Below are 24,557 nucleotides of genomic sequence, written 5' to 3' on the forward strand. Positions count from 1 at the left end.
ACACACACCCCACCGTTGCAGGCCTGAGACGTTGCTAGGGCTCGTTGTGGCCCAATAAAACACAAAGCTGGCCTCTTCACTCTACTGAGCAACAAAATTAGTAAATAAAGCCCCTCAGTCCCGCTGTCATTAAGGCAGTAAGCGTTATGAGCTCCGCTCCGGATCTCGCTGCATCTGATGCCCACTGCAGTCTCTTCCGAATCGCTGTCTCCTCTCCAGCGGTACCAGAGGAACTCTCGATCGCGAGGGGATCAGAGCGCTATCTGGGATCTGTCCTCCAACTATGTCCTCCAACCATGTCCTCCTCCGAATCTCTCTCTCTCTCTCTCTCTCTCTCTCTCTCTCTCTACTTCATCTGCCGTTAACCGGAATAACGGACTTTCCGTTCGAACATAAACAAACACGGCAAGTGCCGTCTCGCGTGACACTAAATCTCACAAACTCACTGAAAATACTCAAAACAAACAACTAAATCGATTAAAAAACACTCATTCCTGCTGAAAACACCCAGCATACAAACAAAATAATTTTACTAAAGAGTCCGCTGCTTCACCTGTTCTCCCCTGAATGATAAATCAACCATCCAATAAGAATCCTCCTTCCAGTAGGGAGGCGGGACTATAACTTTTACAACCAATCAGATATGAATGGCCTTACTCACCCATATTTGCATACAATCATTATAAAAAGAGGTTCTCACTCTTATAGGGACAGTTACATATAAACGTAAACCTTACGTGCGTCCTATTAAAGCATGTAAAAAAAAATATTAATCAATGATGTTGTCAAAATCTTTAGTAACCGAAATTTACCCAGAGTTACATACATAAATAAGAACCACAATGGTAAAAGACACAAAAAAGAATTAAAATCAGTCCCAATAAACACACAGGAGCATGTGGGTGGAGTACACATCGTTTAATTACCAATCACAATCATAAAACACAAACAGAAAAGACAGAAGCTGCAATCTTGAACATTTACTGAACAGTGACCTCTAGTCACAGATTTCTCTGCGTCACCGATTTCAGCACAACTCACACAGCTCGCGCGCTGCACTTCTCACTCCTCCATCCTTTTCTTCTGAAATTTTACTAGTTTCTTGTCTGACAGTTCATTTTTAACATTTCCTTTTTAATTAATGTAAAATGACTAATCTGTTTTAATGAATACATTTAAATGAGTGTGTTTTTGTGCAGATGGATTGTGTGCTAGTCAGACAGATGACTGAGCAGCAATGTGACAATGTGCAGGAATTTTACATAAAACACTACACACTTTATTTTGGATCACACAATCTCACAGTAGAACCAAACCATGAGTAGATCCTAAACCCAGCGTATAGAGGCTGAGTGAATGTGGTGTGGACTCTGTGGAGGAGCTTCATCGTGTCAGAGACGCTGTAGAAGGACAGAGTTCCTGCACTGTGATCCACATACACTCCTATTCTGGAGGATGATGGAACTCTGAGATCAGTCTTAATGTTGTTGTGATAGAAACAGAGAGAAGAAGAAGAAGAAGAAGAAGAAGAACACCGCAGACTCCAGGACTGATTGTTGTATCCAAACACACACTCATTACCCGGTCCTTTCCTGCTGATGTCTTTATATGAGACTGATATGAACACACCAGCACCACTCCACTCCACCTCCCAGTAACAGCGTCCACACACACTCTCCTTACACAACACCTGACAGTAGGAGGCAAATCTCTCTGGATGATCAGAGTACTGCTGCTCTCTCTCACTGTATCTCACCGCTCTGTTCTTCTCAGACAGAATGAGTTTACGATGTACTGTGTTGGGATCCAGAGTCAGATAACAGAAATCTGAAATAAAAGAGAAAAACAAACTGAACGTGGCATGTTTTATTAAAAGTGTAAGCGCTAAGCGTATAGCCAATACAATAATTAGCTTTTTAATATTTAACCGGAGAGTTGTAGTTTTTCGCCGTCCTTTTATCAATACAAAGAAGCGTACCCGGAAGTGATAATGGACTACATTTCCCATGAGGAGGTCACCTCCGCCATTACTAATTTACATTTTAGAAAGAGCCAGTGTGAGTTTAACAGAAGACGAACAAGGAAGGATATTCAAGGTAAGTGTTTTATTTTTTTGCAGCTTTGTTATTAGTTTCTGGTTACAAAAATAAGAATGTGAAAGAAGTAATATTATGGAAACGTGTGCAGAAAGTTTGAGAAGTTAGTGTAGCAGCTCGCTGGATAACTGTGGTGCACTAATACTGTCCTCCTAATGAGAGGAAATGCACAGTCAGATTATCAAAGTGTTCTCCTAGTAATCCTAACACTCAGCTAGACACACCTTACACCATGACCATCATGTCTGAAAAGTACTGTTTCATTTATTATTATTATTATTATTATTATTATTATTATTATTATTATAATTTAGGACAAGTCCTTTCAGAGTGTTTTTTTTTATCTGTAATTAACCCAGCTGTTAAGCCTAATTTTATTAAACACAACAAGTATTGCAGATGATAGTAGTAGATAGTAGTGTTCTGGCACACATAATGTGTAAATATATATACATCTGAGGGCTCCACAAATGACTGATGGTTTTAAAAGGGGTTTAAAAACGTACCTTTATAAAAAGTGTTTTAATATAGTTTAAATTTCTGTGCTAATCTCAGTTGGCAGCTGGTTTTAATTGCTGTTTTTTTTGTAGCACTTTGAGATTTTCTTTAAAATGTAAAGTGCTTTATAAATAAAATGTATTATTATTATTAATATTATTATTATTATATATATACACACACACACTTACAGTTCTGTGCAAAAGTCTTAGGCACATGCAATGAAATGCTGCAGAGCAAAGATGCCTTCAAAAATAATGAAATTAAATGTTTATACATTTAAAAAATACCATAAAAAGCAGTAAACAGTAATAAATGACACAAAGTCAATATTTGGTCTGATGACACTTTGCTTTAAAAAAAAAAACACTATCTGAGGTGCAGTGTGTGCAGTTTTATAAGGAAATGAGCTGGAAGTGTTACTGAGCATCTTGCAGAAGCAGCCACAGTTCTTCTGGAGACTTTGACTGTCGACTCGCTTCTTATTTCTGCAGCGAAACCCAGCAGCCTTCATTATGTTTTTATCTGAAAAGTGTCTCTTATGGAATCTGCTGCTTTCTTTACTGACATACAAACATTTTTCTGGAACATTTCATTTTGTGCTGAAAAACCAATGTTTGGAAATTTAAAATGTTTTTGTACTGAATCAATAATGTAGAATTCAGAAAATAAACATCTATAACAAAGTTTGTACTAAAATAATAGGGTGCCTAAGACCTTTGCACAGTACTGTATATATATACCACTGACAGAGCATGTGTGTTTGAAGCTAAATGCACCCTATGCATCTTTTCAACATGGGGCACAAAGTCTTTTTTTTTTAAAATCCTTCCATTAATTTACACGTGTAATTGCTAGTGTGCTAGAGGTTCTTTACTCTTACTGTCCAATTTAATAGGAACACCTGTACACCTGCTCATTCATGCATTTATTCAATCAACCAGTGTATAAAATCATGCAGATCCAGATCAAGAGCTTCAGTTAATGTTCACATCAAACATCAGAATCAGAAAAAAGTCAATGTTTTTTGTTTTTCAATCCATTCTGTGTAAACTCCAGAGACTGTTGTGTGTGAAAATCCCAGGAGATCAGCAGTTTCTGAAATACTCAAACCAGCTCATCTGGCACCAACAACCATGCCACGGTTAAAGTCACAGAGATCACACTTTTTCTTCATTCTGATGTTTGATGTGGATATTAACTGAAGCTCTTGACCTGGATCTGCTTAGAATTTAAATAAAATACAAAAAATCTGTTTAACATGCCTGTTTCTAAGGTAAGAATTGTGTTTGTAGGTTAAAATGATGTCTGTTTCTGCTTTTATATGCAGACCTGCTGTTACATTTGCTATTCAGTCAACCAATAAAAGTTGTTTAGAAGGTAAACGTCATTCTGGGTTAATAATTTTGTTAGCATCAATGGAAACAATATTGTTTCTTATTACTTATAGTGCATTTGGTCCCCACAAGGAATGAAGACAGCTGGTGTGTGTGAGGGTGGACCTCACATGTACTAAATACTGGAAACAGGTCCTACAAGTGACCACTGCGTGTGTGTGTGCGTGCGTGCGCGCACGTGTGTGCATGTATGTGTGTGCATGCACGTTGGGTGTACATGCTTGTTGGGTGTAGCTGTAGGTGTGTGTGTGTGTGTGTGTGTTTGTGCTTTACACGTACATTTCAGAAAATCTTCTCTGCTCTGTGGCTCCGGTAGTGAAATGATCTGAACTGCTGCAGCTGTGGAGAGAAAAATGGAAACGAAGACAAAAAGCATCATCAGGTTGTGTAAAAGATGGAAACAGTTTAAAGTGATACAGTCAGTTTATTCATTTTAAATCAGTATTTTAGTTAAAGGTGTTATTTGAGTAAACTGTCTGCAAAAAGAAAGCAGGAGCATTGCTAAGAAATAATACTTCACAGAGCGAGTAAAGACGTCCATCATTGTGTTTCTCCAGCAGGAACAGCTCCTCTTACCATGTGGAGGGATTTTGTTAAATTCCTCCTCACAGAATTCCTCGAGTCTCTTCTTCAGATCTGAGAGAGAATTCCTCACTCCATCAAATGAGAGATGTTGATGGACAGTGATGTTGGACGTGTGAAAATCTGGTCTTTTTTGTTGGGGAGACCGACGTCCAGAAGCTAAAGCCTACAGAAAGCAATTTATACATCAAAAACAGTACACACAAACAAAGTACTTTGGAAAGTTTGTCTTTTTGCAAAATTCCTGATTTTTAAAAGTGTATTTACATCCATGAGCATTCTATCACTACATTACCCAGCTTGCATTACACAAATACATCATACGATCATTATGAATCCACCTTATAAGCCGCCAGTTTTTAATGTTGTAGCCATAGATATAGGAAATCAGTAGATACATTAGTCAATGTTGGTGGCTACTGTGATCCTTCATTGCTCAACTGTCACGATAAACACACCAGACAAATGAAGTCATAGCTACTCGAGCCCAAATCCACAAACTATCAATAATGAAATTAACTAAGAACTGAAGTCGAGTTAAAAAGAAGCTAAACAGCACTAAACAATAACAAACAGTAATAAACTGTGAAGTCACCTGATCTCAGGATAACACCAGACACACTTGTGATGTCAGACAGGGACATTTATTGTTGCTTTAATGAGAGGTGTTTTAGAGAGTGTGTGAGGAACAGCTGGCTCTGTAGATCAGACAGTGAGTGTTACCTGGAGGAAATGGATGTGATCGTGTGTGTGTGAAAGCTGCTCCAGCTCATTGACTCTCCTCTGAAGATCAGCAATCTCCTGCTCCAGTTGCTCCAGGAGTCGTTCAGCTCGATTCAGTTCAGCCTTCTCCTGAGCTCTGATCAACTCCGTCACCTCCGAGCGCTTTTTCTCCATGGAGCTGATCAGCTCAGTAAAGATCCTCTCACTGTCCTCCACTGCTGTCTGTGCACTGAGCTGTTAGGAGACACAGAGACACAAGATTTAAAGCTCATCTATCATTCCCTCTCTTACTGGGAATCTAAATGACTGGTTGTCCATGTTGTGTGTGTTTCTAGGAGCAGCTCTGTCTCTGCTCACTGCTCACCTTTATAGTGTTCACAGCCTGTTTCAGCTCCTGCACCTTCTTCTGCTTCTCCTGGATTCTCTGCTGGGATTTCTTCTGCTCCTCCTTTAGCTCACTCTGAGGACACATCAATTATTTTCAGCTCTTAATGAAGTACATTCATCTTTATTAGTTCCTACATCACAATACCTAATCACCTGGCAGCACAGTGTTGTAGAATTTCTATATGGTTACTGCATTTTGTAGTGTTACGAGCTAGAAATAACTTCCATGCTGCTTATTATGAGTGGCAAAATAAAGAGTAAAACTTGGGTTTTTGGGCAGAAGAGTAAAAGGAAAAACAAAGAATGTAAAAAGGCGGGATGCCGGTGTGATGGTTTCCAGTCAAGGGAACCATCAACCTTTAAACATGGCTTTTTTGAAATGTTGCCACATAGTTGGAAGCACACAATTGTACAGAATGTCTCTGTGTGCTGCATCATTACAGTTTCCTTTCTCTGGAACTAAGAGGCCCAAACCTGTTCCAGCATGACAATGCTCCTGTGCACAAAGCGAGCTCCATGAAGACATGGTGTGTGAAGGTTGCAGTGGAAGAACTCGAGTGTCCTGCACAGAGCCCTGACCTCGACCCCACTGAACACCTTTGGGATGAACTGGAATACCAACTGCACCCCAGACCTCCTCACCAACATCAGTGCCTGACCTCACTAAAGCTCTTGTATCTGAATGAACACAAATCCCCACAGCCACGCTCCAACATCTAGTGGAAAGCCTTCCCAGAAGAGTGGAGCTTATTATAACAGATTTATTCATGTTTGCTGTACCTCAATTCTCTCTCTCTCTCTCTCTCTCTCTCACTCTCTCTCTCTGCTTTCGTGTGCCATGCTCTGTCCCTTCCTGGTCTGACCAGATTAGGACTAACACTGACAAAAGTTTTAACACTATCTTAACCAGAACACAACATTTTAACAAGCTTTTACAAAACTGAAATTAAAGTTCAAATCCTGTAACTGACTAAAGCAATTAATTCCAACTAAGAAATAAAACTAGGAAGAATTCATTCTGGAAAGATTTCTAGTTCTCACCTGTTTCTCAGCTCTTTCTGCTGCGGCTGTGATGGTGTCGTGACCTTTGTGATTATCCATCGTACACAAATAACAGATGCAGGTTTGATCAGTACGACAGTAGATCTCGATCAGCTTGCTATGTTGAGAGCAGACCTTCTCTTGTAGTTTTGCTGAAGCTTCGATTAATGTGTGTTTCTTTAAACCAGAAATTTCCAGATGAGGTTTCAGATGAGTTTCACAAAATGAAGTCAAACACATCAGACAGGACTTGACGGCTTTGCGTTTTCTCCCGGTGCAGAAATCACACTCCACGTCTCCAGGTCCAGCATAACAGTGAGCAGGAGAAGCAGCTTGGAGTTCAGTCTTCTTCAGTTTCTCCACCACTTCAGCCAGCATGGTGTTTCTGCGTAGAACAGGCCTTGGAGTGAAGGTGTCTCTGCACTGAGGACAGCTGTAGACGCCCTTCTGATCCTCCTGATCCCAGCAGCCATTAATACACAACTTACAGAAACTGTGACCACAGGGGATAGCCACCGGATCCTTCAGGAGATCCAGACACACTGGACAGCTGAACTGGTCCTGATCTACTGAAATACTGGCCTCTGCCATTTTCCTGAACTCACACACTGAGAAAGAGAGAGAGATCAGTTTTGTTTTCTCTGAAATGAGGAGTTACTTCCTGATTCTCTGAGTGTGTGAGAGGAAGAGGAGGAGCACAAACGCAGAGAGGTTATCAATCCTCCTCTGTTAACCATTTCATCTCCCTTCAGTACATAAATATAACCCGTGTAGCTACACTTATTAGGATTAAGTTCATGAAACACACACAGAATGGGTTTTAAATTTCTGGTCTTTTTTTCCTACTGACACCTCAAGCAAAACTTTCATCCTTGTTGATAAATTACAATTGTTACAATTTAAGAACTTATTCCTAGTGACATCTTTAAAATTATATTCATCCTGGAAGAATGTTGGAGCCATTTTTAAAGTGAGAAGTTCTCACTTTACAGTTCTCCAGAAGCTGCTGTTTTTCTGTGTTTGTTCTTTTGCAGATTTCAGCCTTGCTGTTTTATTCTTGAGGCTGTTGAATGGTTTCTGCTGCATTACTCTTCCTCTGTACCCATGCTCCATGATCCTGTTGTGAATAGTCTGTGCTCTAGTTGTATCTGGTAATTCTCATTCATCTCTGAAGCAATCCCTGCTGCTGTTTCTCGGCTGTTGTCCTTGATTTTATTCACAATTATCTGCCCAATCGGCTGGTGGTCTTTCTGATTCTGCCTGTATGTCGACTGTTTTCATTCACAAGTCCTTCTTCTTTGAACTTATTTTTTGAGGTTTTGCTGATCAGCTGAATAAAGCGGCCTTCTTTCCTTCTTTCCTCATAACTTAATTCCTTCATCTGAGTCATTTTTGCAATGACTTTTAACCAGCTGGTGTAAAGGTAATTTAAAGTAGATGTATGTAGTCAATTACCTTCAGTTACATACAGATGCCTCTAGCAGAGTAACCACATGGTGTAGTTCATCATATTAACCATGGATTAACTGTAACAACCAGAATAATATTAAGTGTCCAAATATATTTTTTTAAATTTAATTATCAGCAGTACATCTATTATTTTTATATTTTTAAACATAATAATCATTTTTGTGGAGTGTTTTGCTTGAAAGGTGTGCTTGTGCTTTTTTTCTTTAAAATAAATGCCACTTGTTTTGACATGTTGTTTTCTAATGCAGTAAAATTCATACAGTTGTAAATGTGGCTTAAGTCTCCAAAAAAAACATTTGGGGCCACCCTATTTTAATATTGTTAAATGTTTTAAAATGAAATTTCAAGACAAAGTGTTTAGAAACAGCTTTAGATTTTAAAAAGTGAACGTATATTTTAGATCTTAGAATACATGCTGAAAATTAAAATATTTTAAAAGGTATATATGATTGTAATGTGGTGTTATTTGCCTCAAAATGTCTTTCTGAACAAAATTCACCCTTGTGCTATATGTGCATTTTTGGATTTTTAAAGCAGGGTTTTGTAAAAATTTTCAAATTTTTGTTTTTTTATTTTGAAATATTGGCTTCAGCCATTTTCCTGAACTCACAGAGAGAGAGAGAGAGAGAGAGAGCAGCACTCAGAGATAAGTTTTGTTTCCTCTGAATGAACTTTGAGCTTCTGTGATTATAGTGTGACAGAGACACTGGGTGGAGCTTTAAAGTGTGATGGGTGGAGCTTTAAGTGAGGAGGGTGTAACTAACCTCCATGGCTATAAGTAATATAATGTGATGTAATGGTATTAATTATTAAGGTGATTAATGTAACAGGATGAGTTTCTACACATTTTCCTGTGGATCACATAAAGATTTTCCCATCACCTCATACTTCACAGACACTCTCATTGTCTCCATTCCACCTCAACCTCCATTCCTTCTATATAAATGGACTGAACCTCTGTGTGAAACTGAGGTGTAATTAGCACAGTTATGTAAACAATGGCTAATCGTCCGTCCCTCTGGTTAAGTTGACTATATGGTCGTGTGAATGGTTGGAGCGTCTCTTCCTCTCAGCTCACACAGGTAGATTTGAGATCTCTAATAAATTTCTGGTCCTAAGTTTAATTTGATCAGCCATTCAGTGTGTAGTAAAGAGTCAGCACTTGATTCATTTCAAACCTGATTTGGAACAGAGTCTGTCAGGCTTTCTGAGATATACCAGTACAGCTGTATAAAGCTGCAAATGCACTAATCGCTCTATAATCCAGTAAGAGAGTCTTAACATCCAAGATTTAAGGAAATAAACAATAAACACGTGACTAGTTGAACACCAGAAGGTTTAAAATGTAACTGCGTTTCACTCCCTATTTCAGACTCGTTCCGCTGTCTGACAACAGAAACAGAAAAATGGGTCAATGTGAACAGCTTTACTGGGAATTCGGCTTTATTAAAATACAGTATGTGAGCACAGAGAGAAGGAGAGAAGCAAACAGATGTAAAGGGCTAACACCAGGCAGAATGCAAACACGACGTCATGACGTCACGGACACGCTATTCAGCGCATGACGTCACATTTAGAGACTATTCGAGCAGGCTTTAGCTACTTTCCATTGAAAGCAGTTGGCAGCGGTGCACTGAGGAGAGCCATTATCTGTCTTTAAACGCTTTTAAATGCATTTTTCAGGTGAGTTTGTGTAAATTGTGGCACCTTTTAGTGAGTGTGTGCTGTTAAAATCACTGCAGCGTCGAATGTTTGTGTGTATTTGATGTGTATGTTTCCAGTAAGAGAGATTAGCTGCTTCTCCTGCTCACTGTTCCACTGGGCCTGGAGATGTGGAGTGTGATTTCTGCACTGAGAGAAAACACAAAGCCGTCAAGTCCTGTCTGATTTGTCTGACCTCCTTTCGTGAACCTCATCTGAAAGCTCAGCATGAAGTTCCAGCTTTGAAAAGGCACAAGCTGGAAAAAGCCACGACGCAGCTACAGGAGAAGATCTGCTCACAGCACCACAAGCTGCTGGAGATCTACTGTCATACTGACCAAAGCTCCGTCTGTTATTTGTGTGCGATGGATGAACACAAAGCTCACAACATCATCTCAGGTGTGTCAGAAAGAACCGAGAAACAGGTGAGAACTAGCAAGTGGTCACTTTGTTTTTAATCGGCGTTATCTGTACACTAAATGTCACAGTTTACTTGAAGTACCATTAATGTACACTTATTCAGATTATACTTAATATAACGCTGAGTACGGCTGTTTTTATTTTCTCACAGCATGAGCTAAAGGAGGAGCAGATGAAATCCCAGCAGAGAATCCAGGAGAAGCAGAAGAAGGTGCAGGAGCTGAAACAGGCTGTGAACACTATAAAGGTGAGCAGTGAGTAGAGCAGATTCACCCACGCCTCAACTCTTTACCTCAGCAATAAATAAATAATAATAATGTTAGTCCTGTCTGTATTTAGTCATTTAGAAAGGCTATTCAGTAAGGAACTCGACACGTTTCGAGGACATTGACTTGTTATGAGGACCTCGATGCAGGACATTGATTTGTTTCCTGTAATATTGTTTAATTGCCTCCAAACTCCAGAGTAGTTGGGGTTCTGGTCTAGTGATTATAGCCAGCTTTTGCTGAGGTAATAGCTGATATGTTAAAAAAAAAAAAAAAAAAGGTTTATATAGAAAGCTGGAGTTTTTTAACAGAAGGTAATGTAGGATCAGTCTGTGGTGGCCGAGTGATACCTAGTCTTGGAGTCTTTTATTGGTATTGATGGTTTGACTCTCTTTAACTGTTGACTGATGTAGTAACACGTAATTACAATATATAAGTATTAATACATAATGTAACTAGGAAGTTAACTATGACAATGAATGTTATTTGAGCTTTAAAATTAAACTGTGTCTGTGTGTCTCCTAACAGCTGAGTGCACAGACAGCAGTGGAGAACAGTGAGAGGATCTTTACTGAGCTGATCAGCTCCATGGAGAAAAAGCGCTCGGAGGTGACGGAGCTGATCAGAGCTCAGGAGAAGGCTGAACTGAATCGAGCTGAACGACTCCTGGAGCAACTGGAGCAGGAGATTGCTGATCTTCAGAGGAGAGTCACTGAGCTGGAGCAGCTTTCACACACACACGATCACATCCATTTCCTCCAGGTAACACTCACTGTCTGATCTACAGAGAGAGCTCTGTACGCCTCTTTCCACCCTGCAGCCAGCTGCACCAGATGTGCGTAAGGTTGATCTCAAGTCAGTCCTAAATCATACGTTGTGAGGCAGCAGTAGTACCCACTCCACCACTGTGCTGCCCATGTACCTTACTAATAATCTCAATTTGATTTATGATGAAGAAGCTTTCTATGCTAGCTGATATAAAATAATGTTCCATTCAAACTAGATTGTGACAGAGCTTAAGTTTGACTGTTGCGACTGGCTTCTAGTCTCCAGGCCTGGAGTTTACGAAAATAACGAATGTACTTGTCTTAGATCACAAGTGTGTCATGTCTAATTTAATCTGTGATTGTTTATTCCTATTACCCTCCTTTTTACTGTGTAGAGTTTCCAGTCTGTCTCTTCTGGACATAAGGACTCATCAAGCATCCACGTTAATCCACGTCTCTCATTCGACGGTGTGAGGAAGTATCTCTCAGACCTGAAAAAGCGACTGGAGGAATTCTGCACTGAGGAATTGAAAATCTCTCCACATGGTGAGTAAAGACATGCTGACAAAAATGTTTGATGTGTGTGTGTGTGTGTGTGTGTGTGTGTGTTTTTTTTTCAACAGGCCGATTGTGTTCCATTAATTTATTCTGTTGTTTCCACAGATTCTGCAGTTCAGATGATGTCACCCTCAGAGCCAAAGAGCAGGCAAGATTTTTTGAAATGTATGTCTCTCACACACACACACACACGCACACACACAACCAATTATATCTGTGCAACACATACACTTGGTTAATCCACTTCTAGCGATTTTCTTCTGTCTTTTGTAGTTTGGCTTTTTTTAATTCTAATGAGAAATGGTAGTATCTATGTATATATAGCTTCTAAAGCTAACTAGTTAAACACAAATTAAACAATGCACTAATCAGTGTGAAAATCGGCTGTTTGTTTTACGTGCTCAGCTTCATACTAGCTTCATTCTCAGATCGTAGCAAAGCAAGCTAACTCTACTAGCTACATACACTCGCTAGAGGCATAAACAATCTCTGCTACTTCCTTCCAAGCTTTATTTTTCTTCATAATGTCTCTATGCATGTTTAATGAGAGGGAAAAATTTGACAGGGAAAGATGAAGCTGAGTTTTTCTAACATTTTGGTGCATCAAACTGTAAATGGGAACTAATTACAGGTAAGAACTAAAGTAATGAGAGGTAACTGAAGAAACACTGAACCACATACATGCCATAGGACTGGACAGAGGAATCATTCAAGCCATCATTTGGATTTGTTGCTTTGCTGTGTCATGCCAACTTTATACCTGAGATGAAATGTCACTTGTCGCTGAAATCATGGCTCCTTGTTACACACATACGTAGAAACTCAATGATCATTTGTCGCTTTGTCACTTGCTAGTGTGAACATAGGTTTAGGTAAGAAATAGTATAAATAGGTTGGTGTCTCACTTATTAAAAAAATACATTTATTACTTTATACCTTACATTCTTCTCATTTATTTCAGATTTCTGTTCTCTGACTCTGGACCCCAACACAGTAAATCAGCACCTCATTCTGAGTGACAACAACAGAGTGCTGAGACACAGCTGGAGAGACCAGGAGTACTCTGATCATCCGGAGCGGTTTGACTACCACTGGCAGGTGTTGTGTGAGGAGAGTATGCTTGGACGCCATTACTGGGAGGTGGAGTGGATGCGAGATGACGATGTGGAAATATCCGTCTCGTACAGAGAGATCTGCAGGAAAGGATGGCGCGACGAGTACAAGTTTGGACGCAACGATCGGTCCTGGTGTCTGCGCTGTTCTTCCACGTCTCTCTGTTTCTATCACAACAACATTCAGACCGAGATCCAAGGGCCATCATCCTCCAGAATAGGAGTGTATGTGGATCACAGTGCAGGAACTCTGTCCTTCTACAGCATCTCTGACACGATGAAGCTCCTCCGCAGAGTCCACACCACATTCACTCAGCCCCTATATGCTGGGTTTAGGATCTACTTGTTAGATGACGATATAACTGTGAGGTTGTGTGATCCAGAGTAATGTGTGTAGTGTAGCAAGATGTGTCCAAGTTTCTCACAACTATATATATTGTTGAGTTGTTAATCTCTGACACTTGTAGGAATACAAATATAAGAGTCACTGTTTTCCAGTATGTGTATAGCATCAGCTGAATGATTATGCTGAGCAAAGTTTCTAGTAGGAGGTTTCTGCCAGTTCCTGTTCTCTTTACTGCGAGTCAAACGAGCATGGTAACTGAGGCTACCACCTTTTGTCTGTGATGGCTCTTGGTGCCTCTGCCCCATTCTTTGCATTGGTGGCCATTGTTCATGATCATCATTACCTGAGGTGTGGACTTTTCTTTATCTCTATGATAATGAAGTGTGTGAGTGGTTTAGTTATGCTGATTGGATTAGAGCTGGTGAAACTGCAGAGTCTGGGGAGGGTTCCTATAACTCTGTACTTCTTTTCCATGTTTTGCTTAAAGTTGTCACCTGAGTGCTTTTGTCTCCACCTCTAAGGACTGACCCTTAAAATGTGTATAAAACTACAATGTACAGATCTCTTGTTTAGACTTGATGACTGCAGAGTGAAACAGCACGTTCTCAATAAAGAATCCTGCTGAAGATATACCCGAGTCTCCTGGTCTTCACTTCTGAGTTTCCAACACACCCCAACTTTGATTTTGGCTCTGTGTAGAAGCATCAGTTACACTATTATACACAACATATTATTATTATTATTATTATTATTATTATTAATAATAATATTATTAGTATTATTATTATTATTACTGACGTTGTTAGAAAAAAAGAAAATATTGTTTTACATAAATAAGAACCACAATGGTAAAAGACACAAAAAAGAATTAAAATCAGTCCCAATAAACACACAGGAGCATGTGGGTGGAGTACACATCGTTTAATTAACAATCACAATCATAAAACACAAACAGAAAAGCCAGAAGCTGCAATCTTGAACATTTACTGAACAGTGACCTCTAGTCACAGATTTCTCTGCGTCACCGATTTCAGCACAACTCACACAGCTCGCGCGCTGCACTTCTCACTCCTCCATCCTTTTCTTCTGAAATTTTACTAGTTTCTTGTCTGACAGTTCATTTTTAACATTTCCTTTTTAATTAATGTAAAATGACTAATCTGTTTTAATGAATACATTTAAATGAGTGTGTTTTTGTGCAGATGGATTGTGTGCTAGTCAGACAGATGACTGAGCAGCAATGTGGCAATGTGCAGGAATTTTACATAAAACACTACACACTTTATTTTGGATCACACAATCTCACAGATGTAGAACCAAACCATGAGCAGATCCTAAACCCAGCGTATAGAGGCTGAGTGAATGTGGTGTGGACTCTGTGGAGGAGCTTCATCGTGTCAGAGACGCTGTAGAAGGACAGAGTTCCTGCACTGTGATCCACATACACTCCTATTCTGGAGGATGATGGAACTCTGAGATCAGTCTTAATATTGTTGTGATAGAAACAGAGAGAAGAAGAAGAAGAACACCGCAGACTCCAGGACTGATTGTTGTATCCAAACACACACTCATTACCCGGTCCTTTCCTGCTGATGTCTTTATATGAGACTGATATGAACACACCAGCACCGCTCCACTCCACCTCCCAGTAACAGCGTCCACACACACTCTCCTTACACAACACCTGACAGTAGGAGGCAAATCTCTCTGGATGATCAGAGTACTGCTGCTCTCTCTCACTGTATCTCACCGCTCTGTTCTTCTCAGACAGAATGAGTTTACGATGTACTGTGTTGGGATCCAGAGTCAGATAACAGAAATCTGAAATAAAAGAGAAAAACAAACGGAACGTGGCATATTTTATTAAAAGTGTAAGCGCTAAGCGTATAGCCAATACAATAATTAGCTTTTTATCATTTAACCGGAGAGTTGTAGTTTTTCACCATCCTTTTATCAGTACAAAGAAGCGTACCCGGAAGTGCAAATGGACTACATTTCCCATGAGGAGGTCACCTCCGCCATTACTAATTTACATTTTAGAAAGAGCCAGTGTGAGTTTAACAGAAGACGAACGCGACATACAAGGTAAGAGTATTATTTTTTGCAGCTTTGTTATTAGTTTCTGGTTACAAAAATAAGAATGAAAAAGAAATGATATTATGGAAACGTGTGCAGAAAGTTTGAGAAGTTAGTGTAGCAGCTCGCTGGATAACTGTGGTGCACTAATACTGTCCTCCTAATGAGAGGAAATGCACAGTCAGATTATCAGTGTTCTCCTAGTAATCCTAACACTCAGCTAGACACACCTTACACCATGACCATCATGTCTGAAAAGTACTGTTTCATTTATTATTATTACTATTATTATTATTATTATTGTTATTATTATTATTATTATTATAGTTTAGTGCAAGTCCTTTCAGAGTGTTTCTTTTTTTGTTTTTTTGTTTTTATCTGTAATTAATCCAGCTGTTAAGGCAAATTTCTATTGAACATAACAAGTATTGCAAATGATAGTAGTAGACAGTAGTGTTCTAGCACACATAATGTGTAAATATATATATATATACACACACACACACACAGTTCTGTGCAGAAATCTTAGGCAAATGCAAAGAAATGCTGCAGAGCAAAGATGCCTTCAAAAATAATGAAATTAAATGTTTATACATTAAAAAAAAATACTATAAAAAGCAGTAAACAGTAATAAATGACACAAAGTCAATATCTGGTCTGATGACACTTTGCTCTTAAAAATAAAATAGTATCTCAGGTACAGTGTGTGCAGTTTTGTAAGGAAATGAGCTGTAAGTGTTACTGAGCATCTTGCAGAAGCAGCCACAGTTCTTCTGGAGACTTTGACTGTCGACTCGCTTCTTATTTCTGCAGCGAAACCCAGCAGCCTTCATTATGTTTTTATCTGAAAAGTGTCTCTTATGGAATCTGCTGCTTTCTTTACTGACATACAAACATTTATATGTAACATTTCATTTTGTGCTGAAAAACTAATGTTTGGAAATTTAAAATGTTTTTGTACTGAATCAATAATGTAGAATTCAGAAAATAAACATCTATAACAAAGTTTGTTCTAAAATAATAGGGTGCCTAAGACCTTTGCACAGTACTGTATATATATACCACTGACAGAGCATGTGTGTTTGAAGCTAAATGCACCCTATGCATCTTTGCAACATGGGGCACAAAGTCTTTTTTTTTTTAAATCCTTCCATTAATTTACACGTGTAATGACTAGTGTGCTAGAGGTTCTTTACTCTTACTGTCCACTTTAATAGGAACACCTGTACAGCTGCTCATTTATGCAGTTATTCAATCAACCAATGTATAAAATCATGCAGATCCAGGTCAAGAGCTTCAGTTAATGTTCACATCAAACATCAGAATCAGGAAAAACTCAGTGTTTTTTGTTTTTCACACCATTCTGTGTAAACTCTAGAGACTGTTGTGTGTGAAAATACCAGGAGATCAGCAGTTTCTGAAATACTCAAACCAGCACATCTGGAACCAACAACCATGCCACGGTTAAAGTCACAGAGATGACATTTTTTCTTCATTCTGATTTTTGACGTGAATATTACCTGAAGCTCTTGACCTGGATCTGCTTAGAATTTAAATAAAATACAAAAAATCTGTTTAACATGCCTGTTTCTAAGGTAAGAATTGTGTTTGTAGGTTAAAATGATGTCTGTTTCTGCTTTTATATGCATACCTGCTGTTACATTTGCTATTCAGTCAACCAATAAAAGTTGTTTAGAAGGTAAACATCATTCTGCATTAATAATTTTGTTAGCATCAAAGGGGAAAAAAATATTTCTTATTACTTAAAGTGCATTTGGTCCCCACAAGGAATGAAAACAGCTGGTGTGTGTTAGGGTGGACCTCACATGTACTAAATACTGGAAACAGGTCCTACAAGTGACCACTGTGTGTGTGTGCATGCACGTTGTGTGTAGGTGCGCGCTTGTGTGTGCGTGTGTGTGTTTTAGACATACATTTCAGAAAATCTTCTCTGCTCTGTGGCTCTTGTGGTGAAATGATCTGAACTGCTGCAGCTGTGGAGAGAAAAATGGAAATGAAGACAAAAAGCATCATCAGGTTGTGTAAAAGATGGAAACAGTTTAAAGCGATACAGTCAGTTTATTCATTTTAAATCACTATTTTAGTTAAAAGTGTCAGGTGAGTAAACTGTCTGCAAAAAGAAAGCAGGAGCATTGCTAAGAAATAACACTTCACAGAGCGAGTAAAGACGTCCATCATTGTGTTTCTCCAGCAGGAACAGCTCCTCTTACCATGTGGAGGGATTTTGTTAAATTCCTCACAAAATTCCTTGAGTCTCTTCTTCAGATCTGAGAGAGAATTCCTCACTCCATCAAATGAGAGATGCTGATGGACAGTGATGCTGGATGTGTGAAAATCTGGTTTGATAACTGTGGGAGACCGACGTCCAGAAGCTAAAGCCTACAGAGAGCAATTTAAGTTTAAAACAGCATGTGTAAACAAAGATTCCTGCAGTTACATTTATATAAAAGAATAAGGATTTTGTAGCACAGGGTTGCTTCTGTCAGTCTCAGTGCAGAAACAGAATGATCAGCAGATCAGAATGATTTAGCAGAATGATCCTTCATTGCTCAACTGTCACAATAAACACACCAGACAAATGAAGTCATAGCTACTCGATCTCAAATCCACAAACTAATATTACTGAACTTAGCTAAGAACTGAAGTCGAGTTAAAGAGATGCTAAACAGCACTAAACAATAACAAACAGTAATAAACTGTGAAGTCACCTGATCTCAGGATAACACCAGACACACTTGTGATGTCAGACAGGGACATTTATTCTTGCTTTAATGAGAGGTGTTTTAGAGAGTGTGTGAGGAACAGCTGGCTCTGTAGATCAGACAGTGAGTGTTACCTGGAGGAAATGGATGTGATCGTGTGTGTGTGAAAGCTGCTCCAGCTCAGTGACTCTCCTCTGAAGATCAGCAATCTCCTGCTCCACTTGCTCCAGGAGTCGTTCAGCTCGACTCAGTTCAGCCTTCTCCTGAGCTCTGATCAGCTCCGTCACCTCCGAGCGCTTTTTCTCCATGGAGCTGATCAGCTCAGTAAAGATCCTCTCACTGTTCTCCACTGCTGTCTGTGCACTCAGCTGTTAGGAGACACAGAGACATAGGATTTAAAGCTCATCTATCATTCGCTCTCTTACTGGGACTGTAAATGACTCAGTGTCCATGTTGTGTGTGTTTCTAGGAGCAGCTCTGTCTCTGCTCACTGCTCACCTTTATAGTGTTCACAGCCTGTTTCAGCTCCTGCACCTTCTTCTGCTTCTCCTGGATTCTCTGCTGGGATTTCATCTGCTCCTTCTTTAACTCACTCTGAAGACACACCAGTTAGATTCAGTTTTTTATAAAGTATGCGTTAATTGGTTACATATTAATGCCAGTTAAAAGTACATTCATTTTTCTCAGAGCTGTGTACTGAGTGTTTTTCTAGACTGAGTTAGTTCATTAGCTCCTACATCACAATATTCACTCAACTGGTATCTCAGTGTTGTAGGATTTCTATATGGTTGCTGCATCTTGTAATGTTACTAGCAAGAATTCACTACCAGGCTTCTTATGGTGAGTAGCAAAATAAAGAGGATAAACATAAAAATAAAATTGAGCTATCATTCAAATTTATTTGTATAATGCTTTAAACAATACACGTTGTCACAAAGGAGCTTAACTCTCTGAGTAATACTAATGAAGACCATAAAAATGATGTAGACAAATTCAGATCTAGTCTTCAGTCTCCTCAATGATCCTCACCTGTCTTGTGTTTAGGATGTGTTTAAGAACTGGTTTGAGCCTGTTTCAGTGCACAGTCATGGTCACATCTTATATGAAGTAACTCACAAATTTCATATTTTACTGTGTTAAGTGATGTTTTAAGGCAATGTGTTAATGACTTTAATGTTATTATTAGAGGAGATTGGAAGAGCACTGAAGATTTTACTGTAGATCATACTTCTGAAGAACCTCACATGCAGTCTTATACTTTTTTATCCAAATTAGTTAGAGAGGCTGCCCTTTAGAGGGTTAAACATCCAAATGTGTGATATACTTGGGTAAAACTTACTGATAATAGAATTAGTGCTGCCCATATAGACAGGATTTATGTGCCTAAGCATTTTAACAGTCAGGTCATTGATTGTTCTGTCATTCCTGTGGGTTTCACTGATCATCATTTGGTTTCTGTTATAAGTATGTCCTGAGTATAATCCACGACAAAAATTTCTGTGAACACTGTGACAAGTTCTGGCAGCACTGGGGGAAAAAAAAGTATTTTTGAAAATTTAAGACAATGGTAGGAAATAGGGAAGATTAATATGAGAATGTTTTTTCAGCTGTACACTGATAAATCTACTAAGAGTTTAAGAGAAGCCATTCAGTCTTTTGAAAAAGACATATCTGTCATAGAGTCAGAACTACTGGGCAGAAAAGATCCTATGTTGCTTGATAATTTGCAGCAGAAAAAAGGAATTGGGGTCTTTTTTAAATGAAAGAGTGAAAGATGCTTTAGTAAGTTCTCGTTTTACCTCTATTGCCGACACGGATGCTCCCAGTGATTATTAATTTGGAGCGTACAGTAGCTCAGCACAAACAGATGGCCTGTCTTTGTAAAGCCTAATTTTTGTAATGCCTTACTGTCTGGATGTTACAGTAGATGCATAAACAAGCTCCAGTTAGTCCAGAATGCAGCTGTAAGAGTCCTTTCTAGAACCAGAAGATATGACCATATCACCCCTATCTTCTCCACAATGCATTGGCTCCCAATCAAATTTCATATTGATTATGAAATACTACTATTGACCTATTAAGCACTGAATGGTCTTGCGCCGCAGTACCTGAGAGAACTTTTGGTCTTTTATGATCCACCACGCCTACTTCGATCAAATGGTGCAGGCTATTTGTTGGTACCTCAAATAGTCAAAGCTACAGCAGGGGGTAGAGCTTTCTCTTACAAAGCCCCACAGTTGTGGAACAGGCTTCCAATTAGTATTCGGGGCTCAAACAGAGTTTTAGTGTTTAAGTCTAGGCTGAAAACATATTTGTTTAGTCAAGCCTTTTGTGAATAGTTTTTTCTTAGGTAAAGGAGCAGGTTTGGAGGTTTCACAGGCATAAAGTGTTGTAGTGAACTGGGATGTTTGGATGCTGTCGCACACACACCCCCTCCCCCCACTCTCACGCGTTCACTCAGGTTTGTTGATGATGGAGTGGCTGGCTGCCTTATGTCCCAGGGTGCCCTCATGTCTGTGTTACCTTCTGGCTCCCCATTTTAGTTATGCTGTCACAGCTAGTCTTGCCGGAGTCTCTCCTTGCACTCTGCACACAATGTACATTGTCCTTAACCATTATGGGACAAAAGTTTACTTAACAATCTCTCTCTCTGTCTCTCTCACTGTGTGTGTCTCTCTCTGTCGAGCTACACATGCTATTCCACATGCTACTCTACATGCATATCAGCTAAAGTTAATTGGGACAAAAGGCTTTTTGGGCAGGTCAGGGATATTCAGAAGACCTTCAATAGCTGCCAGGGAATCTCCGATGGGGAAGAGGGGGGTTAAAGATCTTAGGTATTTAATTTGGGTCATTTGAATTACGGAAATTATATTGGGCGGGTATAGTGGAGAGAGTGTGTACCTGATTGTCTCGCTGGAAATGGTTGCTACCCGAGTTGTCCTACAGAGGGAGAGTGTTGGTTGCTAATAATCCGTTAACCTCTACACTCTGACACAAATTCAATGTGTTGCAGCTGTCTGCAGTTTTAGTACAAGAGGTCCAAAGGATGCTGGTGACCTTTTTTGGTCAGACCAGCATTGGATCCGATCCAGTACAAGAAGGGGGCAGGGGTTGGTGGACATTAAGTCCAGGATAATGGCCTTTCGATTGCAAGCTGCACAAAAATTAATATATAATAGTAATTTTGCATGGATTGATACTGCAGCAGCACCTTTAACGAGAGGAGGTGGAATGAGTCTTGAGAAATATCGGTAGGCAGCTTCTAATTAGGGAGTTACAAGAAACTGAACTAGTAGACCTTACCCCTTTTTACAGATCTCTTTTGGAAGCTTGGAAGGTCTTTGCTGTATCAAGATCACCTGGTATGTCTCCTGGATTTTGGCTGCTGGAGGAGCCACTTTTTTTCAACTCCTTTTTACCTTCAAGATTTTTATTCTCTGTCAATCTATGTTCACACCTCCTGGCTGTTGGGTGCACAAAGCTTGGTCATATCCTGCATCAAAGCGTTGAAATTTTGAGTGAAAGAACTGCACTGAGATCAGCTTGGTTTTTACAACAACTCACTGTAGATGTACATGGGAATTTGGGAGCACAATATCAAGTTTTTTGAGTAATCAAGCTGTTATTAATGAATGGAGAGATTCACTTGATCACTTGATGTGACTGCTGCTGTGGGGAAGGAGGATGAGAGCTGTTTGTTGACTTTCAAACATCAGTTTTGGAAGATTTTGTGTCAGCTGGGAAAAGCTCTCTTGTGTAAAAGTGTCCAATGCACATCTGTTGGCCGGGGTTTCTTCAACACGATGGACAGAGCTGGTAGTGTGGACTTTATTCCTGAAGGTTGCTGGCGTATCCTGTACAAATGTTCGATTGATAAGCGGACAGTGGACCTCCAGTGGAGGAATGTAGTAGCTATAAATAGACATATGGTACACCTCAATCCTAGTGTCAGGGTGGGCTGTCCTTTCTACTCAGAGATAGAATCGATATTTCATCTTTTTGTACAGTGCACACGGTTGGGTAGTCTCTTCTCTTTACTAAGTAATTGGTTTCTTAGAGTAATCTCTAGGTGAAGAGTTCACTTTTCAGTCGTTTATTTCTAGGCCAAAATACTCAGTTCAAAGGGAAAATGTTCTTGTTTTACTTAATTTTTTATCTGGTACTGCATAATTGGCCATCTGGAAAAACCAGGAAAAACAAATTATCAGAGCAATGTTCAGTAAGTGTAAAAAAATTTTTTTTTTCCGAAAATTTATTTTTTTGAATATGTTATTGAGGCTTGTGGCTTCTCGATTGAGAGTGGAGTATGCATATTATAAGTTGTTGGGGTGTTTACAAAAGTTTATGGACATCTGGGGCAGTTTGTGAAGTATTATGTACAGTTTATGAAAATGATGAATTGGTGCTGACTTTTTAATATTACCCTGAGACAGAGGTGAGTTTTAATGAACTGTGTAAATTGGTTACATTTATGAATAAATTATATTAATAAAGGTGGATTAAAAAAATACTCTCTCTGTCTCTCTCTCTCTCTCTCTCTCTCTCTCTCTCTAGCTCTCTCTATCTCTCTGTGTGTGTGCGTGTGTGTTCACCCGCCTCACCCTATCACAGTTTGAGTGTTGTCTGAAATGTTCAGATTACAATCATCACTGTGGATAAATTTAACACTCTGTTAACCAGAACACATACAATTTTCAATTAAAGCTTTTACAGAATCCTTCTGATTGATACACAAATTGAAATTAAAGTTTAAATCATATAACAGACTAAAGCACCTGTTTCTAGATGGGAAAATATCATTAAAATGTTTTAATTTTGGAAAGCTTTCTCATTCTCACCTGTTTCTCAGCTCTTTCTGCTGTGGCTGTGACGGTGTCGTGACCTTTGTGATTATCCATCGTACACAAATAACAGATGCAGGTTTGATCAGTACGACAGTAGATCTCAATCAGCTTGTTATGTTGAGAGCAGATCTTCTCTTGTAGTTTTGCAGAGGCTTCAATTAATGTGTGTTTTTTCAAAGCAGGAAGTTGTAGATGAGGTTTAAGATGAATTTCACAAAGAGAAGCCAGACACACTAGACAGGACTTGACAGCTTTGCATTTTCTCCCGGTGCAGAAATCACACTCCACATCTCCAGGTCCAGCGTAACAGTGAGCAGGAGAAGCAGCTTGGACTTCAGTCTTCTTCAGTTTCTCCACCACTTCAGCCAGCATGTTGTTTCTGCGTAGAACAGGCCTTGGAGTGAAAGTGTCTCTGCACTGAGGACAGCTGTAGACGCCCTTCTGATCCTCCTGATCCCAGCAGCCATTAATACACACCTTACAGAAATTGTGACCACAGGGGAGAGTCACCGGATCCTTCAGGAGATCCAGACAGACTGGACAGCTGAACTGATCCACTGTAAACTGATCTGCTGAAATACTGGCTTCTGCCATTTTCCTGAACTCACACACTGAGAAAGAGAGAGATCAGTTTTGTTTTCTCTGAAATGAGGAGTTACTTCCTGGTTCTGTGTGTTTGTGTGTATGAGAGAGAAAGAGGAGGAGCACAAATGCAGGTAGGTTATGAACACTCCTCTGTTAACCATTTCATCTCCCTTCAGTGCATAAATATAACCCATGTACCTATGCTTACTAGGATTAATTTCAGGAAATACATACATAAAGTGTCTTTATTTTCAGGGTTTTTTTTTTTTTTTTTTTTGCCTACTGACACATCAAGCAAAACTTTCAGCCTTGGTGATAAATTGAACATTACAGTTGTTACAGTTTAACAACTTATTCATGGTGACATCTTTAAAATTATTTTAAAAAAAGTCCTGAAGATGTCAGAAAACTTAAATTTACAGCTTTACTTCTGACTGTGCTTGTACAGGAGATTTCTTCTATAAATGTTAAATAAACGTCTCCTTAAATTAACAAAATCATATCAACGATTAAAAATGTTTTTTAAATCTGTTTATGTGGAACATCCAAAGTGAATGAGCTGTTACTATAGAAACGATAACATAATAGAACAACCGCATTAATATAAACCTGCGCTACAGTCAGAGCTGCTGTTATAAAAAATTAATCACCTTCTGACCAATCAGAATAGACAACTGTAATGGATTTGTTGCTTTATTTTATTGAAAATGAAGAGGATTTTTTTTTTTTTTAAAAAAAGGTTTTTCCGCCAATCATGTCCATAATCCAAATCAGAAGTCAAAGCACAGACAGATACAGTTAACAGAGACATATTTATCATCATTAGCCACAAAATAATGAGATTAACATCAAAATCAATAAAACATGCAAAAAAATCAAAACACACTTTAACATAATATAATAGAACATTAAAAGATGTGTTTTTTTGGGGTAAAATGTCAGTTTTAAATATACAGTGATTT

At 39.1% G+C, this 24,557-nt stretch overlaps 3 protein-coding genes across 3 annotated transcripts; 1 reads left to right on the top strand and 2 right to left on the bottom strand.

Moving 5' to 3' along the window:
• Window positions 1-903: 903 nt before the first annotated feature.
• On the bottom strand, window positions 904-7,400 carry LOC128317846 (tripartite motif-containing protein 16-like). The gene is made up of 6 exons (XM_053231704.1): window positions 6,725-7,400; window positions 5,661-5,756; window positions 5,297-5,530; window positions 4,568-4,739; window positions 4,271-4,330; window positions 904-1,827 (listed from the first exon to the last, which is right to left on the bottom strand). Exons 1-6 carry the CDS (start codon window positions 7,313-7,315, stop codon window positions 1,280-1,282), a joined length of 1,701 nt encoding a protein of 566 aa, XP_053087679.1. The 5' UTR covers window positions 7,316-7,400; the 3' UTR covers window positions 904-1,279.
• Window positions 7,401-9,565: 2,165 nt separating this feature from the next.
• LOC128317852 (tripartite motif-containing protein 16-like) lies at window positions 9,566-13,994 on the top strand. The gene is made up of 7 exons (XM_053231714.1): window positions 9,566-9,877; window positions 9,976-10,320; window positions 10,467-10,562; window positions 11,110-11,343; window positions 11,744-11,894; window positions 12,012-12,071; window positions 12,868-13,994. The coding sequence occupies exons 2-7, from the start codon at window positions 10,261-10,263 to the stop codon at window positions 13,404-13,406; spliced, it is 1,140 nt and encodes a 379-aa protein (XP_053087689.1). The 5' UTR covers window positions 9,566-9,877; window positions 9,976-10,260; the 3' UTR covers window positions 13,407-13,994.
• A 265-nt stretch (window positions 13,995-14,259) lies between these two features.
• On the bottom strand, window positions 14,260-23,672 carry LOC128317864 (tripartite motif-containing protein 16-like). The gene is made up of 6 exons (XM_053231727.1): window positions 23,005-23,672; window positions 18,662-18,757; window positions 18,298-18,531; window positions 17,672-17,840; window positions 17,375-17,434; window positions 14,260-15,185 (listed from the first exon to the last, which is right to left on the bottom strand). Exons 1-6 carry the CDS (start codon window positions 23,602-23,604, stop codon window positions 14,647-14,649), a joined length of 1,698 nt encoding a protein of 565 aa, XP_053087702.1. The 5' UTR covers window positions 23,605-23,672; the 3' UTR covers window positions 14,260-14,646.
• Between the last annotated feature and the right edge of the window lie 885 nt (window positions 23,673-24,557).

Source organism: Pangasianodon hypophthalmus, chromosome 30, assembly GCF_027358585.1.
Source record: "Pangasianodon hypophthalmus isolate fPanHyp1 chromosome 30, fPanHyp1.pri, whole genome shotgun sequence".
Lineage (NCBI taxonomy): Eukaryota > Metazoa > Chordata > Actinopteri > Siluriformes > Pangasiidae > Pangasianodon > Pangasianodon hypophthalmus.